Genomic DNA, 21,071 nt, shown 5'->3' with positions numbered 1-21,071 from the left:
CCCGGACTAATCTTTTTTAGCCAAATTGCTGCCTGTCAAAACAGTTCAGCAAAGAAAATCTTTTAAACAGACACGGCAGCAGTAATTTAATCACAATCAAGGCCTCCAGCACATATCTGGATTGCAGCCAACAATAGTGATAAATGGGAAGTACCCACGAAAGAGGCTACAGGCCTGCTTTGTTGTTAAACCCGATTTTTTGGATAGTTGACTGAAATAATAATGAATAATAATAATAATGGATTGGATTTATATAACGCTTTTCAAGGCACCCAAAGCACTTTACAATGCCACTATTCATTCACTCTCGCATTCACACACTGGTGGAGGCAAGCTACGGTTGTAGCCACAGCTGCCCTGGGGCAGACTGACAGAAGTGAGGCTGCCATATCGCGCCATCGGCCCCTCTGGCCAACACCAGTAGGCGGTAGGGTAAAGTGTCTTGCCCAAGGACACAACGACCAGGACAGAGAGCCCGGGGATCGAACCGGCGACCTTCCGGTTACAGATACGCTTCCCAACCCCTTGAGCCACGGTCGCCCGTAATATTATTCATTGTCTGCTATTAAAAAGCTGGTAACAATGCAACGTGCAGATCTGAAATAAATAAATACAAGCACGTGTTTATATTTCTGTAATAAACTGGACATGAGATTAAAGAAGATTACATTTACAGTTGTTTATTTTCTCCCAAATAAGATGACAATTGCTGATGTCTATTTGTAGTATCACAACAGTTTTGTTTTGCACAGTGTCCCAAAAAAAAAAATAGTCACGAAGAGCTTTAAATTTATTTTTGAAAGATTTATTTATTTATTCTATCGGTGTCAAAAAGGCAAACAAACTAAAAAAAAAAAAGTATGTTGATAACTGGTGCATCCCTAGTTTTCTACATTTACTAGAGAATAAAAGCCTAGCCATTAATTAGCCCATCTGCCAATTTGCCTTCACGATCTCAAAGAAAGTGAATGTGCTTCCTCTCAGCATGGCAGTAATAACGAACAATGTGGGGGGCAGACATCTCTAATCCTAATCAAATAATTGGGGTCTTGATCCCTCTGTAGGACTCCAGGAATCATTTATTGGGGCACTGTCTATCAGGAGGGGGTGGAGGGCGGGTGGTGGGTGCATGGGAAGTTGAGCTGAGTGGATGGCGTCCTTTATCTCCTAATTACTGAAAAGAATCTCATGGTGAGCTGGTCATACACCACCGCCAACAAAGAGCTAATCGTGATCCCATGTGCGACAAGATGTAAGTAAATCTCACTGCCACTCGGGAGCATATGGTAAAATTCTTGCTTACGGCCAGATCCACTCCTTACTCTGTGCTCTCATTAAGAATTATTATGGAGCATAAAAAAGGTCACAAATCACATGAGAGCAGACCGGCAGCAGAGAACAGGACCCAGGGGCGTGCCTGCCTCTGAGTGTCCAGTCATGTTTGAGAGATTTCTGGCTTTTAAGGGAACAGACAAAGTGGCGGGGACAAGGGGCTAAACGTCCAGGGGCAGAACGTGTTGCTACCTGCCCTGGCCTCAGCGGTGCTGCACCTTTGAATAAGCCACTGAAAAACAGGCCTTCAGGCAAGACCACCCCTCCCTCCATTAATCACTCCAATTACAAAGCTGGAAAAGAGAAACAGAGAAAAAGATAGGTGTGGGGGGTGAAAGGTAATGGATAGAAAGACAGAGATAGACAGGTAGTCAGGCACACAGATGGGAAAAACAAACTTCCAGATGGATCAACGTATTTGTACAATTTTAAAGCCAGAGAGTGTGAGAAAGTGGCTGCACTCGAACCAAAAAAGACAGACATGAGGAGAGAGGTGAATCTCCCTATTTAGTCCTTGGGTAAACATGTCTGTTGGTGACCAGCAGGTCTGGTTTGCCAAATAAACTGCATTTGTTCAGCTCCAGCCCTTTCACCAAGACACCACATTCCACAGGCAGAGGCCCCATCCCCCATCACATAGCTGGCCCCTCTCGCTGCCTCACACAAATGCAACGTTTGTAGGGTGGTGTGGCCAGAAGTTCACACTCATTGGTTCAAAGACCCTTTCACAGGCAAACATTTTAGTCAGTCACATACAGTACTTCATACTTTAACTCCTTACCATAGTGTTTATAATTAAAACTGAACTTTAAGGTAAAACAATGGCCCCTTGGTGCCTAATAGTTGGTGCCTATCCCCTTTGCTTCATCTATCATACTTGATAGATATTAGATTATATGACAATGACACAAGAGTATGAAGATTCTCGAAGAGCTTGAAAGCTAATGGCTGCATAATAAATGTATATTTTGACTCCACGTGTCACTGGCGACTCTTTAAGCAAGAAGCCATAGCACTGCATTGAGGCTAAAGGAGCTATTAGCTACTACTTCTAGGTTAAAAGCTTTGGTTAAAAATACCTTGCATATCTCACATCTTTCAAAGAGCAAGCATCCACTTCACCCCCACGTTAATGGCAGCTGGAGACATCACACACACCTGATAGGCCTTTATAGACATTTTCATTATACTGACAGTGGCAGGAATTTGATGCATTCACAATCAAGTAAAAAACCTTCACGTCACATTTAATTACATGTGAAATGACAAAGGTCGCAATGCCTGCAGTCAGATGGGTAAATTACTTCTTTGTCAGGCTTATAACAGTGGGGCAGATACGGGCTGGGGGTAGGCGCTCTATCTGAGACGCTAATGTTATGACTGCCTCTCTGAATTTGCACTATCAAATGTTAAAACCATAAGCACAATTCACAGCTTTCCGTAGAGTCTAATCGATAGGATGTGATCGCTCTCTTCCGAACCAAAGGGATCTGTTTCCTCTCAGCTAGCGTTAAGTGTGCAGGGGCATTCCACCGCTGACAGGCCAGCACCCCCTGGGGATCCGGGCCGAGATGTTGCAATCGTCACGCATCTGGAGCTCATCTCCACAGCCCGACAATATGCTACATCTTTACTGGGTGCAGAGAATAGCTGAAACGACCAAAACCTTGAAACGAACAATTTTGTAATATTTTTGCAACAAAACATACTCTTCCAGAAATGCCATATCGTGGTTGTTCATTGGGATCAATTGTGCTTTGCAGAATACTGCAAATACCTATAGAATAATGTTGTTCACACTTCTTGATCAACCAGATTCTTACTTGTCATTACTCAGTCACCATTTATACATTAAGATATAGTGGAAATGGCTTGAACTTATAACCATAATGGTTCTACAAAGCACTTGAAACTATTTCTTATTCAACAAATCACACAAAGACACACCCAAAGCAGACGAGCATCTATGTAAGTCATTGGCAGGCCATCGGGATCAAACAGCTTAACTTGCATTTAGCCACACCTGCTTCCACATACATTTAGCATATGCACTGATGAGCCATAACATTAAGACAACTGTCAATGTCAAGTTAATAATCAGTTCTTGAAGTTGATGGTTTGGCAGCAGGGAAATGAATAAGTGCATGGATCTCCGGGTGGCAATGGACTGACAACCAGTTAGAGCATCTCCAAAAAGACAGATGTTGTTACCTGTCTGCAATAATTAGCAGCTACCAAAAGTGGCAAGTAAATGAATGACAACAACTGATTCCATCGTCAGCACACTAGGCCTCTTGAAACATGAAGTGAAAATGGGTGGTCTTTGTGGCCCACTCCCACAGAAGATCACATGGATGAAAACCTTAATACTAGCGAAGAGCTTCAAAACACTGTAAAAAAGCTTGCATCGCAATCTCCTGTCCACCACTTAAAAGTACCCGCAATAGACATGTTGGCATTAGAACTGGATAATGGAGTAATGGTAGACATACACCGCTTGAACATGAACATGTTATTCTCTAACCGCACTGGCTACTTTGAGCAGGATAATGCACCCATTCACGTTTGTGTTCAGGAATGGACTAAGGAACATCACAAAGAGGTGTTGACTTGGTGTCTTGATCTCTTGAAAAAACAAATTCAATCCATGGAGGCTCCAATTCTCAACTTAGGGCTAAAAGGATCTCTGACTGTCATCATGTCTGATACCAAAGGACACCTCTAGACAGAGTCTGTACCTTCACAGGTCAGAGCAGTTTGGGCAGCATGAGGGGACCTACATAATTTTGTTGTTGTTGTTTGTTTGTTTGTTTTTAGTTGTACCAGAATATATAGAGCAATGAAAAAGTATTTGCTACCTTCCTGATTTATTTTCTTTTAGTTTTTTGCACATTTGTTACACTTGCATGTTTCTAATGATTAAACACATTTTAATACTAGATACAGATAACCTGAAAAAAGCTTTTTTTATTTGATAATTTCATTTATTAAGGCCATGTGTGAAAAAATACACCTAGAACTAAACTTCCCTAACACAGTAATTGGTTGTGCCGTCCATGACAGCCAACATCGCAATAAAGCAACTGCAATAATTTGCAGTGTGTTTTTCACATCACTGTGGAGGAGTTTTAGCCAATTCTTGTTTGCAGAATTGTTTTAATGAATCCATATTAGAAGATTTTTGAGCATGAACACCCTATTTGAGATTGGGACAAAGCATCTTAATCTGATGTGAGCCTGGACTTTGACTAGGTCACTCGAAAAGCTTAATTTTAGCCATTCAGGGGTGCGCTTGCTAGTGTGTTTCGGATCGCTGTCCTACTACATAATGTGTATCATCTCTGTCTAATATTACAATTTTTTTATGATCTGAAACATTTCAATTCGACAAATATGCTAAAGACTAAGAAATAAGGAAAGGGGCAAATACTTTTTCACAGCACTGTACATATGTTACAAAACTGAGTTTAGAAAAGGTCCTGTGCAAGTTCATTTTTTTTCTGCACAGGCTGGTATAAAGGGAAATTACATTTGGCATGCAAGTATTGTGCTTAGTCTATCTAAATATTTAAATCTGAGACATATCTCAATATGAGGAATCCAATTAGATACTTTAAACTACTCGGTGCTGAAGCTTAGTGTGTTCATGAACAGGCATAACTGAGTGCAGTGTATATGTGGTAAAATGAGATAAAATATAATGAATTCCATGGGGGAATTGAGTTTTATAGCAGCAGGGAATATGATCTAGATAACACAGCAAACAAACTGTGCTCACTGTTAATAGAACATTAGCAAAGGCACATGGAGTACAACAGCACAATGTACAGACCTTTATTATTTCCAAAAATAGATTTAAAAGGAAGAAAACGTTTGAACAACAAGGTTAGCATTTATCCAATCCACTAAAATTGAATGCCACTATTGTTCCCATCATGTACAAAAGAGAACTTACACACCGCACAAGTAACCCAGAGTGGTGTAGAGCTTGACATGCCGAATTTTTTATTTGCTTTTTATACTAAAAATAGATGTAAATGTATTTAGGCAAACATGTGCAAATAGAGAGTTTACACAGCTTAAAAACTGTGTGTTTTGTAAACTATGCATTTCCCCTCCCACTGCCTTCTGCAGGACCACCTGCCCACACCAAGGTAGGCAATCTATAGATGAAGAACTGAAACCTTGCTCTACATTTAGACAGCAGTAGCTTCATCTCTCAAATGGATGGGGAGTAATGATAATCGCCTTGAGGCAACTGTTCTTGTGATCTGGCATGATACAAACAAAACTGAATTGAACTTAAATAATATATAAATATTTAAATATGAATTATTATATTTATACCTAAAGATGACTAATATTGACCGATTTAAAAACAGAAAACCCCCACCTCCTCGCAGCTTCAACCTCAACACCAAAAGCTCGAGACACTTTGGAAAATATTTGGTCACTTACTACAGTGGTGTTCATCTTAAAGTACACATAACTGCAGATTAAATACAGCTTGAAAGACATAATAAATAAATACATAAATTTAAAAAAAAAAAAGTGCAGTTTTTATATTGAAATCAATTAACATTTTGCCAGTGCCTCAAATATATGAAAAAGAAAAGCATGCTAAACTTTCACAAACATCATTGTTGCACTTTCATTTTCTGTCTATGCGCACCCACTTAAAGTATGCATTCACAAAAGCTTATTTCCAAATTCTAAATGAGAAACTTAAATTACTGTCTGCAAATATTACATTTCGCTTTATGTTTTAATCCTTTTGGAATTTATGAACGTCTGCCTCCACACTTCCTTATTTTACTGAAAGCACAGGGCCTCTTTAGGTTTTCTAATCACATTTATTTAGGGCAGGAAAAACCTGAGTTGTCTTTGTTTGACCAGATGGCTGGCTAATTAGGCTGGCTCCACTGGGGGTTGGGGGGACTTCCAAATCTGTGACAAACATTATTGAAAAAAGTCCCATGTTTATGCTTATCTTTTTTAGAAAAAGAGCTTCTTCGGAAAAGATCAATGCCTGGGCACTGACAGCAGTATACATTATATTTTGACTAATAATTGAACTCAACAGAAAATCTCCATACATTACAGGCTGAAAAGAAACTGAACAATGGAGGTGTAGTTTTCTTGCGTTTCTTAAAGCCACTACACTTATTTCTTATAATAATGTAGGTGCAGTGAAGCCCCTGCTGTTACTAATTCTAATTTTCTGTGCTACTCTTTAATCATTTACTACCGTGGCTTTTGAAATTATCGACTGAAGTTGATGTGGTCCATAGTTCCATTCACAGAGCGATTGTCTATTAACCAGATCGACTGCAGGTCAGAGCCTGGTGGGTTTTTTGGCATCTGATATAATTCAGTATAAGCAATTCATTGGTGAATCTAACAATATACTGTATATGCTGCTGACATTAATCTACAATCTCTACAATAATGAAAGCTTGAAGTTTCATTACGCTTCTTAAAATATACTATCAGTTTATTTTTTGATTATTTAGTTTTGTACAAGATACTAGGGCTGTTCGATATAACATATATATCGGATGACGATATAAAAACGTCTATCGTTTCATTTTACACTATCGTTTGTTACGTGGTGTCGCAAAATAAACTGTTTATGGCAATATTTTTTCATCGTTTTGATGGTCACTGTAGTGGCTATATTCATTTCTTAAAGTTCTCTCTTTCTCTTATATTTAATATAACCACACTACAGATGGACAAGCGCCTGTTTTTATGCGTTGTGGTTAGCAACAACGACGGTAACAGCATCGCATGTCCGCTTGTTTATGTTCCACATAAACCTTTCACAATAAAGCTCAAGATCCTGTTGAGACTTTTCAAAATAAACTGAATCACGTGAAAGAGCAGATTATTTACGGATGAGAATTTAAAAAGAGCCGCCAGGTGCTAAAAAATAAACCTTAGACTCAAACGTTAGAACAGGCTTTTCCCCGCAGCACGCCGTGTAATAAATACAAAGAAAACGGCGGCCGTTACAACTTATGTCTAAAAATGTATCGTTTCATGCATCGGTTAAAACACTCGACTCCAGCTACATGACGCGCAGCTGGAAACACTTCACGCAAGTCGAGCTGCCCGAGATTCACAGAATTTACAGAAAATGTTACATTTTTGTTATTTATATCGTTATCGGGACGATAGAATTCTTATATCAGGATATGAGATTTTGGTCATATCGCACAGCCCTACAAGATACTATCAAATAATATATCCAAAACTCATATAAATAATAAAAAACAAGCTTCTTTTTTCTTTAATATGAAACTTTCCATAAACCTTTACAACATTTAGGATTTACCCAGTGGTTAGCCTGTGGCTTTTTTACAGACACTCCACTTAAAGCTCACTTCTTGTGGTGATTGTGATTCAGGAACTGTGAAACTTAGGGGCATGTAAATCCCTGAACGTAGAATGTAAATGTTGGATGGCGGAGTCTGAACACATTGCATTTTCTGAGCGTATGGGAGTCTGTCTTTTTTTTTTTTTTTTTTGCTCCTTTCTCCCTCTCACAAGTACATGATTATACTAAGCTTGTGTTTGAAGACTTGGCAGAAAAACAATCTGGCCACAAGCTATTATAAACTACATGGGATTTTGGCAGCCAGTGGAATGGAGACTGAAAAGCAGAGAGGCAACAGTGAAAGGAAACCCTTCTGCACCTCTTTCAACTTGTTCTACTCTGCGTGGCTTTGTGCCAGGTCCCAGTCAGCTGCAATGTTTACCCAAGTGCCTTGACACAGTGGTCCAGTTAGCACTTTTAGCCCCCTGACTCTAACCTGGAGCTGAGCCAAACCAGTAGCACGAGACGGCCAAGAAAGCCAAAAACAATAGACAACTCTCACCCTTCACCTCATCACAGCCTCTGCCTTTCTACAAGGTGCAAAAAAGAGACCATATCTTTTGACTCCATCTGCAATTTACCATTTGGAGGATGTTGTGGCTACAACACAGACAGCCTCATAAATGTCACGCTGCTTTATGTTCCTCCCATGACAAGGTCTATACCTTAATTGCATTATGTTTCTGAAACACCTGCTGTTGGTGATTTTGGCAGGGCTGGGACATTTTTAGTTTATCAGTATCAGGATAATAATCCCATAATCCAATCTGGACTACAACACTAAAACCTTCAACGAAGTTAGTTAAGAAAGTGTATGGATGTGAAAATCATTTAAGCGTTTCTGTGCATTTCCATCCACTATTGCGAACACAAAGAAGTAAAAAAAAAAAAAATCTGCCATTTAGCTTCCTTATTCAAAGAATGATGTAAAAAAAAAAAAAAAAAAAAAAGAGCCACTAGACAATGAAAAACGACTAAAGCCAATTTCCAATTCAAATAATTCCAAGTAATTTTCTCACAAACACTATTTCAATTTGTCTGACTGAGCTCATTTGAGAATAGAGCTCCTCATAGAACTCCCTGACGGCACCCTTGCAAAAGGTTCACCCTGAGCGAGGACACAACCGAGGCAGACAATGTTTTCATTACCTGCTTATTTTATTCTTTTTGCATCTCTTGCAAAAAGACTAACATTTGTTTATACGTCTCAATGCAAAGTATTCACATCAAGATTCAAAGATATGTAAAAAGGATGGGACAAAATATCTATACGACAAAAATATCACTTCACGTTCTCTTTTATTCGAACATGCTGGTGCTCCAACAAATTCCACCCACCGGTTTGACTTACCAGAGTCACTACTTAATGACTCCTTGTGGTATAGCTCCCTTAATTATTAAGAACCAATGGTAATTAGCTGGCAGTGAAGGAGAAACTTCCTTAGGAAAATGGCGGACAGTGGGGGAATGCTAATGTGAGAGCTACTAAACTAACACTGGTTAGATGCGAGTTGCTTTACAGACTTGATGCTAGCAAAAAAGCAGCTATAACATTGTTTTGTTTTTACATGTCACATAAAGCACATCATTCATTAAAATGTAATTAATTTTATGAAATCAAGATAGACAAATAAGAGCATACACATCACGGGGACAACATGACCTCACACAGTGTGCCAAGAGTCACTGCACGAGTGTGAACAGTAACCGATTCACACGTGCACTGTACATACTGTTATATGGTGCCAACCTATATAAAACTCAAGGAGACTTCTCTCCAAGGTGTCATATGACCTTGCCTCCGTTTCCCCCCAGCTGCCAAAGTTGAGGCCGGGTGTCTCTCCGTTTTAATTTGGCTATTCCTCTTTCTATGTTTGCCGTCATTAAAGAGCAGGTGTTGAGATATGTTCAGTAGAAGTGCTTGTAAAAAACAAAAAGAACCAGAGATGGTGTGCGAAGGGTGGGGGCTTGTGGTTTTACTACAAACCGATCAAATTACAGCATACATCAGTAACTCCAGTTCCATTAGAAGCAAGAAAGTCAATCCTCCAGGGTCAATTTAAGAGTGTAATAACCCCAACGGATATGCGCAATCTGCATTTAAATGAGACAATTTTTGTTATTCAATTCAATTAAACAGAAAGGAAAACTGTGGCCATCACTGCCAGACAAGATGGGTCTTTTTAAATGTCATTTGCATGATGTTGCAGAAGCAATCCATCAAACTGTCTGAGTGCCTGTCAGGTGGCACTGGAAATCTCTTCACGCCCACACTTTTCCAAAGTCAACTTCACTGACTGTGTCGCCTATTATCTGTAACTTTCCAACCCTGACAAACCCACATTCAGGCCACGAGGGGCCAGCTGATTAGAGGTGAGAAAGAAGGCAGACGTTGTAGCTCTCTTTCAAGCTTTGTTTTTTTTCTTCATTAGACACTATTTATGGCACTTTACAGTCTTAGAATGGCAGTATTATCTCCTCTATCTGAATGTATTTATGTGCTGCACATCACTACAGATGTCTCCCTGTTTGAAATTGATGTAACAAGACATCATGTCCGGTAAACAGGTATACTGTATACATGACCATTGCTATACAATAATCTTTTTTTCATCCCTTCTTATCTGCTAGGCTCAAATAAAGTATTAGATTAATATCTGACTTATGTGTAAGCCGGTGTAGTTTGATCTAAATCACAGTGAAAACAGGAAAACATATACAAGCTTCAATAGTCCATAAATGGATGTAAAAGCACTCTTACACACAACCACCTATTACAGCTGTTGCCACTGATACGATGGCTCATATCTGTAATAACTCAACTATTATTTAAACTTCAAAAATGATAATAAATGACAACATGTCTGTGAAGGTTCTCAGTCATCCAGGTCACCGTAGTCTAAGGAGCTTGGAAAGAAAAGCATATGGACTTCTTTAAGTTGCTTGAAGACGTTTCACCTCTCATCCGAGAAGCTTCTTGAGTTCTAAGGGTCAAATGGTGGAGAGTCCCAGATTTAAACCCAGTGGGAGTATCCCCTCAAAAGATAAATGATAACATTTTTATCTTCTGAATGTGCAAAGACATTTTTTAAAATGTAACTTTTTAAAGGCAAATGCCTGCTGTGCCCAGCATGTGAAACACTACTATAAGATTAACTATAAGTGTTATAGTTTTGAGCGTGGATGGCAGACTCAAGACTGGTAGTTAGTGCTGCGTTTAACCAAGCCACACTGTGACAGAGGTGACTGGTTTCACTATGAGAAGCTTCCTCCTGCCTGTCAGCAGCAGATGTGCCCTTTGGGACTCAGACAAATAAAAAACTGTCTCTGCCTGGACTACTGTGTCCTCCCATCCAGCTCCTCCCATTCAGGGCCTTTGGCTTTCTTTCTTTTACAGCCCCTGTGACACTGAGCAAAATGAATAGAAAGATCACCAATCAGAGGCACGATTACAACATGGGCATGCACCCACCCACCCCCATCAAACCCCTCAATGGGAGCCCCCAGTGGGAATGTTCACTGTTTGAAGAGTTAACTCTTTAATTCTGTCTGGAATGTTTCCTCTGGGTGGGGCAGTTTAGTGTGCTGAGCCAGACCACTAACCCCTCTTCTAGTTCCATAGCATCTCCTCCCCCTTTCCCTCCCCCTTTATCTCCCTACTAAATTCAATACCTCTATTTCAGATGGGGGGGGTCTTTTGCACTTAACTGTTAAGAGGAGCTCTGCACAAAATGAGGCTTGTTTTATAACCAGGGCAATTACACTTTACACACTGATTCAGAGATTCGAATGAGAAAACATTCTCAACTAGATGTTTGATAAGCTGGCTGCTTTTATCAGAAAAAAAGAGAATAATGTATTTTATTGCTTAAAAGTTTGAGCAAACACTTGTGCTACAGCACTGAGATTATTAAGTGAATTAATTCTAATAATTTTTAGATAATGTGCTTTTTATTCTTTTGATTTCCTCATATGTATCAATTTAAGACAACGGGCAGATGAAATGAAGTTAGATGTTGTGATGTTACTTCTACAATATTTCGACTAGCAAATGGGGGTGCAAAACACAATTATGCGTCACCTTTATTTGTTTCCATCCTGACACAAATTCGAGTGGAGCCATAGCCAGTGACCAACATTAAGCTACATTAAGAGCAGCATCAATCAGACATTAAAGATGGAAACACAAGGCTAAAAGCCCAGACATCTCCATCCAATCCAGCCAGCTTACATCTGGCCTTAATGAGGTAAACCAAAGTTCACTCAGCACTGAACCACGGATATAAGACAACCTCACTGTGTTATAAAAGATCTGTTTAAAGATCCCCAAACAAAGTGTGGGAAATGAGTTTTAAGAGTTAAGTGCTTGAGGAACAAACCCGAACATGTTTATGGGAACTTAAACAGTAAACAGTTTAAGATTCACATTCATTATGATGCTGCTGTGGCTGATTTTATGTATGACATGAAGACATATAGAAAGAAAGGGACTCACACTAACGCGCTAAAAACACAGCTGAAATATGACCCTTTTAGCCAGTCTAATCTGAAATCAATGTGGCAGATTTAGAAATTAGGTAAAATCGTTTTAATGTCCAAAGCAGTCATTATCTACATGACAAAAAAGCTGAAAAGGTTTTTAAAAAGAATTGTGCTCAGAAGAAAGACTGAACAAGAAATATACTTGACCATCGATATTAGAGAAACACACACACACACACAAAATCTAAACTGAAATCTGTAGGACTCCACAGAAGTATAGATCATAATAAAAGCATAAGCTCCAGTGGGGAAAAAAGAAATGCTTTTCAAATCTTATTTTAGGTTTTAGGCACCAAACCTTTTAAGCATGTTATCAAATCTGGCAGATAAACTGCATATACATGCAGTTTGGTTGTCAGTGTGAAACTGAAATTACAGCCAGTTGAGATAATCCGCAACTGACTGTAATCCCAAAATGACTGCCCAAAAGGAACTAAAGATGCTGAGTGGCATCTAGAAGGACTTTGATTCGAGTGCAAATCAGTAAAGCGTGTAACAAAGAAACTGTGGAATTTACTTTGCCACAAACAAAAAGAAGTAGATAGAATTTTTACTTGCAAAAGTGCAACACATATGCAAGATTAAAAAAAGAACCAAACGAACATATCCCACCTACACTGTGCTAAATGACAAGTACGAAATTTAGAAATGCCTATTGGGCTGTAAAAGAGGATTTTTTCAGCGTTTTTCAATTATTAATTAATTGAAAATGCAAGCAGTTGTTAGGACTTACACCAATAAGTGAACGGTCAGGGTTGAGGCTTTCAATTCCTTGTGTGGCTCAACAGCATGGCAGAAATGATGCAGTTCTCACGCATTACCGTGCAGCTTCTTCTTCTGAACAAGCACTGCAGCATGTTTTAAAGGAACTCAGCCTTCCTCATTATGTCTCATCTGAATGACCTCCATTTGCAGGCAGTTTGTGGAAGCAGAGGTCAGACAGCAATTCCAGCCTCATAAAATCAACATAACAGGAATTCCAGTAAACAAAATAATACACAGTACTTTTAAAACCCACTGACAGTTATGGCATATGGGAAAACAACATAACACTGAGAAAGCACAAACAAGGTCAGACTGGCATATATGGCATATATATATATGGCTCCTTTCTCCCACTTCAACATAAGACACGGAGAAACAGCTGTATGCGCCCAACAAAAACAGCAACCTGCTGGTAAAGTCTCCGCAAACCTGTCAAAATTCTAACTAAAAGTCAGTTTGCTAAATACAATGTCCTGCTCATCTATCATAAATGAGGGGAAAATTCGGGCAAACACTCCAACCTCTTAAAGCTCATTCACAATCCTTATTGATCTCCTTGCTGCAGCTGTGTAGCTCCCCACTTCCTGGCTGATGTTGCTGGGGCGACAGCTAAATTATGCAACAGCGCTGCCTCAACAGAAGTAGCAAATAGCAAAAAGAGGGCTTAAGAGTGATAGCGATGCCAGGGCTTATTCATAACCATTGGCCAGACATCGGATTCAAGTTGGTCCGGTTGGCTGCATATTTTCTTTAATCCCTTCTAGGTGTAGTTTTACGTCTTCTCCACAACTGCATACCTTATGTAAACAATCTTGGCATAACTGAGTTGGTCATTAAATCCATCTGTGGCATGATCATCACTTTTACTGAAATTGCTGCAATATATAAAGGACAGAAGATTTGGTAAGTGGACTTGTTCTTATATAGTGCGTTTCTACTCTACTGTAGCACTCTGTGGTGTAGTGCTCTATCGCAAATGCTTAATTCACCCATTCATACACATTTTTCTATGCCACACGCCAATGAATGCATGGGAGAGCAACGTGGGGTTCAGTATCTTCCCCAGGGATACTTTGGCATGCAGACTGAAGCAGCCAAGGATTAAACCACCAACCTTGTAATTGGTTGATAATCTGCTCTACCTCTACGCCAGATTCCCTTTCTGACACAAACCCAAATAGGATTTTTGTCTCCGACTAGAACTGAACCAGTGATCTTCTGAATAGACGTCCATAAAGGCAGCAGTGACATTACTGGCTCCACTGTTATCATTATGAGAACGTCAGGTAAAATGATTGTTCAATTCTGGCTGACAAGCCAGCCATGGCAGATCAACTTAAATAAAACACCCAACTCCAGTCATCAGGTAATCAATCAGTGCATCTCTACCACTTCCCTGTGTTACGCATCCTTCATCCAACTCGAACACCTATTCTGCCTTTTTTCTGTTCTGACTGGGCCTCATTTGTTGCGCTGACTTACTTAAGCCTGAAATGCTAAGGCAAGTAGGTTTTCAGCATCTCCATAACAAAAAGTCATCCAGTCTAAGCAAATAAAATTACAAATCTAATCAGGCTGCAAAGGGTAATTACTCAGGTATCATGTAAATCAACTGCATGCAAATGTATTACCATGCAAAACTATAATCTAAATGTCCTGTGCTAATATTCATCGACATTAGTTTATGTGACACAAGGAAGATTGAACCAAACCGTTTTGCTCTCAATATTCTACAACGACATAGGTCACATACATAAAACTCAAAACCTCAAATAAAATCTGGATGTAAACTGGTAAACTCTTGAACCTAAAACAAGGCTACTGCTTCTACAGACACAACACCCAACATGTTAAACATCCAGCTAATCCAACCAAAGCAATATCGCTGCCAATAGAGTTGGACATAGTACACAATCTGCAGGCACAATTAAAACAATTAGTCACAGACTGATTATGGCAAGAAGAGGAGGACATTGGATATGTGTGTGTTTGTGACAGGAGAGGTGGGGCGGGTGGGGGCTGGATTACAGAGGTCATGTAGCCTGTGTCCAAAGGCCAGAGCGCTGGGGCCGGTCGGTTATCCGGTCCAGCTCTCTCACCACGCGACGCCTTTGTCCATCTCCTTGTTTGACAATTATTTACTCTGCTGTTTAGGATGGGGCTGAGGTCACCATACATACATCACTGACAAGAAAACACTGGCTACCATGTCTGTCCACTCAGTCTGACCTGTATAGTCCATCAACATTTGTGTGCGGTCAAAAAAAACTAAAACAAATAACCCTTCATATCTATATGTTACATATATACACTGATTGTTCATCATCATATCTGACACACTCTACCTATTGTTTAGAGATCATTACAATCAACACTTTTATTTTCAGTAAACTGTTGGTGAACTAGCACATGAGCATTATTATTTTATTCATATGTCATTAATATGTCATGTGCTGAATGAAATCCGGAGTCTCTCTCTGAATGTGGTTTGCTATGATTCAAGAAGCATGGCAGATATCATACAACGAGTTCTTTGGATAAAAGCCTTGGTCCAATCTGACCGTTTACATGAAATTTAAATGTTAATGTAAATGGTCTTCCATCCAACTGGCTCTTTAGCTGTCGTCTCATCTTTCCTCTGTCACTGCTTTTAGAACATAATAAATGTGCTCCCCCCATTATTATAGCGGGTTGGTATTTGCGGCATCCGCCAGGCTTGTCTCTGGCCTCTAGAAGACAATGACATCAAAAAAAAAAAAAAAAAGAAAGAAAGAAAGAAAAAGGAAAGAAAAAAAACTGTTCTGCCTCTACTGCCCCCCCTCCCCCTACAGCAGTGCAACCTGAAACTGGCTGAAGAGATGAGCCGTCATTAAATACTGCAGAGCTGACATAATGACAGGAAAGATAAAAGGGAGGAAACAAAAAAAAAAAAAAAAAAAAAAAGGCCAGACCAATTCTCGTCCCATAATGCCTCCCCCAACCCCCTGGCTCAGCCTTCACTCTATAATAAAAGACACCAGGCCACAGATAGGACACTGGTCAGCAACAACTTTGCTGCTATGATCTTCAGCTCTAACAATGCCGAGACAAAGCCTGCTCATCCCTGCAAATAATACTCATCCACTCATTCTGACACCTTGACATCTGGAACTAAAACACATCCCACACAATGCAGGAAAGCCCAATTTTATACATATATTCAGAAACAGAAACTATATAGTCATCATTTGTCACATGTTTGATTTGTCACATGACAATCAAACTTTGATATGCCTGTTAGTCACGTCCAGAAATAGTCGTTTAATTTAATTTAATAAAATATATAATCTAATGAACACTTCTAACTGTTCAGATTAATGCAGCACTTGATGCCAGAGGCATATTCTGAAACAAGCTCATACCTGCTTATCTTAGCAGATTAGCTTGCAAATTAAGCAAAGATTCTCCTAGTGACTAATGTGTTAATGAAATGCGAGTAGAAAGTTTTACAAATTGGCAAGTCCAAAATCAAAAACACTAAGAAAACCTTTGAAAATTTGAAAAAACACAATTTTTAAGAATAGACGTTAAAGGTCTTTCGTAGAAATACTCTAGTATTTAAAAGACTTTTGAAGCTGCTAAAACATTTTAAATGCTGCTGACTTAGCCCCATGTGTAACAGCGTAGTTTGCCGAGAGTGGCTAATGCTAGTTTTGCTATACCAATAGCTTTTTAAAAAAAAAAAAAAAAAAAAAAAAAAAAAACCCTTCACATGCTTGTCCAGAGTTGATGTTGACGAAGTCGACATATAACGATTAGTTTTCTAAAATAACTGCACGAGAAGTGCAACTGTTTGCGGGGCCGTTCAACTGTGTTATTTTAACTTTGCTTGCTTACAAATTTCCATTGTCGCCTCCAGGGGATGAAATCTCAGACCCAACAGTTAACTGCCTTTGTATATTAATGAAGTAAAAACAGTTTTTACCAACTTTTTAAAAAATTGATCTAGTTGACTAATTGCACACATACCTGGTTTCATTCAGAGTAGAATCAATGAGTGTCTGTAAGGGTAAAATTATCCTGATAAGAACAGGAACAGGAGTGTGTTTCTGTGTACAGATTCTGTATATGACTATGCAGAATCTATAGGCAATGGGCATAAGAAAAAAAACAGGCTTTCTGGTTTTCTTTCATAATGAAAGTATCACTGACCAATCACATTTGAGCGAGCATATGGCTCGATGCACACAAGCGGTCCATGGGAAGAGCAAGAGAGGAAGACATTGTCCAATCTGAAAACAATCAGCTATTAGCTTCTTGGAAATGTACCCCTTAGCCCGGATACCAGAACAATGGCCATTAAACCCACAGGCTACCTTCATCAGATGACAGTCAATGGTGTCTCATGCTGGCATGACATGGAAATTAACCCGAAAGAAAATAAGGCTGCTGGTGTTGACACTGCCAATGACATCTACTGCCAAGTTTTGCACATTTCAGCAGCACTTAAAATAATAAATATTGAAGAACATAAGAAAGACAGTTTCATTTATTCTCCATTTAAACAGTCCCAGCAGCATCCCTTCGATAAAGTGTGAAGATTCATGTGAAGCCGGTGACTTTAGCAAATGAACAATATAAACAACGTTGTGCCTCCTTCCACAACATGTATATACTGGCTTCTCTCACCATCTCACGCTGTGGCACTTCTACGTGTCACTACCAAATGTACACGCTCTAAAGCTAAATTTGGAAATGTGAACTAGAGAAGCACCATGCAAAGACATTTACCTTTAAATAGACAGTAATAAAATCCCGACACATGATAGTCCAGCACCCTCAGCCCACTGATAGAGCACAGATATATTTGCGACACTGCCAACTACTGCACAGCTAAGGCTTTTTATATCACCCGCAGCCTGCTGCGGTCTCTTTAACCTGCCATGATGCTAAAACATGCAGCTCGGCTTGGTTCCCAGTTGGCATTCCAGAGTTCAGTAAGACTGTGCTGAGGCAATATTTACTTTCAAGTGAAAGTAGCCTACACTTGGCACAGAGCCCTGACTCTTGGGGAGGCGAGAGTGGGGTGTGACAGACTGCTTCTGCTGTGTGCTACATCCAACCTTTCCACCCACCCGAAATCCTCCAACTGACCCAGCAAACCACCCACAGCCTTACAGCAGCTATGTCTCGCCTGACTCCACTACCTGGATCAGAGCCAAACCAGAGCCCAAGCAAAGCGCCAAGAGGGACACAGAGTGAGAGAGGCATACAAAATGAGAGCGCGTGGGGAGAGAACTAGTGAGCGTGAAAACATTGTGCCTTGGCCTGGCCCTCTGCCAGCAGTCACTTAGTAGTTGTTTTTTTTTTTTTTGCCACAAAAGCCAATCGGCGGTCAAACCTCCGCAGAGATTTGAAGGGACTCACAAAGATACTCCTGGAGCGGTTCAAGCCACAGTTAAGATTAAGTTGTCTCTCACGGCAGGGGGCTGGACTTAGAATACAAACAAGACCCTAAATGGAAAACTGACAAGCAGTATAAGGACATACTCATTGGGATCTCAGTAAACTATAGTGATAATTTAAATTATAAAAAAAACAAAACAAAACAAAAATTCTGCCTTGATTTGCAATATTTAAGGAAAGATGGACAATTTTAAATTCTGAAGTTTTATACTCATATTTGAATGAGATAACTGTGAAAGGACATAATAGGATCAGATGGATTACAAAGGAAATCCTGTGGAAAGAAGGGCAACAACTGACAAGATACTAACCTGTCTAAAGTGGTCATCAAAGCCCCAGTCAGCTTGTCCATTAGGAGAAGTAGCAGAGTGTGCCCCTGCAGGAGACAGGCCCTCGTCAGGTTCCTGCTTCACTCTAACAGGTGGGGAAGCAGCCCTCTGGGGAGCCGATGCAGAGTAACTGCCAAATGGACGGGCTGGGATTCGTGAGGCATTCTGCTGTAAAGCAAGGGTTTGCTTGCGGAGGAACTCCAGACCACTGGCGCTTCCCTCATCATCATCGCTGCCCTCATCCCCTTCCATCATCTCATTGTCATCGTCCTCATCTCCAGAATCCCGACCTCTGTCCTCGTCATCCTCTCTGTCTGAGTCTACACTGCTCTGATTGGACACCCGGGGAGGCAATCCACCACCAGCGATGCCTCCAGGCAGGCCTTTCCCCATGAAGCTGGCTCCAGAAGCCCGGGCAGCTGCTAAGATGGCCTGTTGGGCAGCAACCTGCTGAGCGTACATGATGTGGGCTTCTCGTATCTTTCTCTCCTTGCGCTCCATTTCTAATCGTGCCTGCTGCTGGCGCTGGAGCTGCTCCATCACTGCTTCGAGTTTCATTCCTCCTGCGGAGGTGCTTGGAGGAAAGGCCACACTAGGCTCCTGAGACATTCCGGGCTGTGAGAGGAAGAGAGGAGTCGTGGATGACTTACTGTATACTGAAACCCAATTACTCCTGAAAGCTACAATGGAGCCAACGAAGCCCAATTTAAACATTAACTCAAACAAATTTGGATAATTCACCCACATGATTTTCCTCAGATTAAAGAAGTAAAATCCTTGTGTACTTTTAAACCTACAATATCCCAACAACAAATTTAAATTATTTTAAGCTAAATAAAGAAATTGAAAAAAAATTACAAAAATCTCGCTGGTAACTGGAGCTCTTAAAACCTGAGCATGAATAAAAGCAGAAAAAAAAATACTAGACTAGAAAGTAGCCAAATCAAACTTTTACACAAAGGACTAATCTACATAAAGAGTTTGGAAAGTAAACATTACAGTAACCAGCCACAGAAAAATCTCTGTTAAGATTAGAGGAAATAATTGAAATGCAGTAACCCACCCTGAGTTTTGCTAAGCTCTTAAGGAAGTATTGCAATAATTTGTCAAAACGACAACGCAGTAAGAGGTGTGTATTAGTAAGAAAGTTAAACGGATATTCATGTATCTACAATCATAAAAGTAGTTATCCCGATAAACTAGATTAACTACTAGTTTAACTAAACTAGATAAACAACCATCAAAGTGAAAAAAAGAAAAGAAAAAAAACTGGCAAAACACATTTTCCGCGTTTATATAGTGAGGTGCCACAACCTCAAACCTGGATACGATTTCAGGATACTCCCAACAAATGCAAAATATGCAACAACGCTTTAGGGAAAAATGAATAAAGTTATTACAGTGTTGTCGAAAAACTATCAAATGAATAAATAAAAGTAACATACCAAAAGTCAGATTACCCCTAAAAAGTTTTTTTCTTTGAATTTTACAACGTTGAACGAGCCAATGCCGTAAAATAAAAAAAACAATCGGAGCGTTTTCAGCTCGCTGCCGTTTAGGAAAGTGCAAAAGGGCGAGAAGCAGAACCCCGACTCACCATTTGTGCCTTACTACTGCTTGAATTGTCCACCATCCCTCCTTCCTTGGCGTTTTCCTCCCTTCTTCTTTTGGCAGTCGTTCAAACACTTGTAAACACACGCACACACGCGCGCGCGCGCACGGGGGGGTTGGGGGAGAGAGACTCCGAGCGTACACCGCAGATTCCGACTGATCCGCCGGCAGAAAGCCGCTGAACGCTGTTTTTCTGGGTGACCTCTTCAAATGCGTATGTGTCTCTTTCTTTCTTTCTTTTTTGCCCCGTGATTTTCGGGGTTTTCTTCTTTAATAAAAAAGTGCACCGACTGGAAAACGGCCAGATCTCATATCTCGGAAAGCGCTGAGGTAACTCCCAGTCGGTTTTTTTCCTCGCCTTCAATTGACACCCCCAGCATGGCGCACTACAACGTTAGGCCCGCCCAGCGACAGCAACAAGTATCAGCCCTTTTCAGTTCACCACTTTTATTAAGCTCTTTTACCTGTAATGTGTTAATTCCGATTCTTCGCATAAGATCAACTAAAAACTCGAACCAAATTGGTATATTTTCAGAAGGTATTGAACTGATTTTAAAGTGCCAAATGCAGGCACAATATATGAAAATGTAAGCACAAGTAGATGTGGATGTTGTCAGTTACAAATGGATAGTTTTAAAGCTTGAAATTGATCTTTCTGCACATGGATA

General features: G+C 40.1%; 1 protein-coding gene across 2 annotated transcripts in view; it reads right to left on the bottom strand.

Moving 5' to 3' along the window:
• Window positions 1–20,825, bottom strand: part of LOC120720925 (AT-rich interactive domain-containing protein 3B-like) — a 55,346-nt gene extending 34,521 nt beyond the window's left edge. The window contains exons 1-2 of one of the 2 annotated variants that reach the window (XM_040010798.1): window positions 20,390–20,825; window positions 18,775–19,407 (exon numbers count right to left, since the gene is read on the bottom strand). In XM_040010798.1, coding sequence (XP_039866732.1) covers window positions 18,775–19,407; window positions 20,390–20,425 — 669 coding nt within the window. In that variant the 5' untranslated portion in view covers window positions 20,426–20,825. The other variant, XM_040010799.1, reaches the window with a different exon arrangement.
• Between the last annotated feature and the right edge of the window lie 246 nt (window positions 20,826–21,071).

Source organism: Simochromis diagramma, unplaced genomic scaffold (genome assembly GCF_900408965.1).
Source record: "Simochromis diagramma unplaced genomic scaffold, fSimDia1.1 OVJJ01000603.1, whole genome shotgun sequence".
In the NCBI taxonomy this organism is placed as follows: Eukaryota; Metazoa; Chordata; class Actinopteri; order Cichliformes; family Cichlidae; genus Simochromis; species Simochromis diagramma.
Note: the sequence above shows the minus strand (reverse complement) of the source record. Positions and strands in the feature narration are given on the sequence as shown.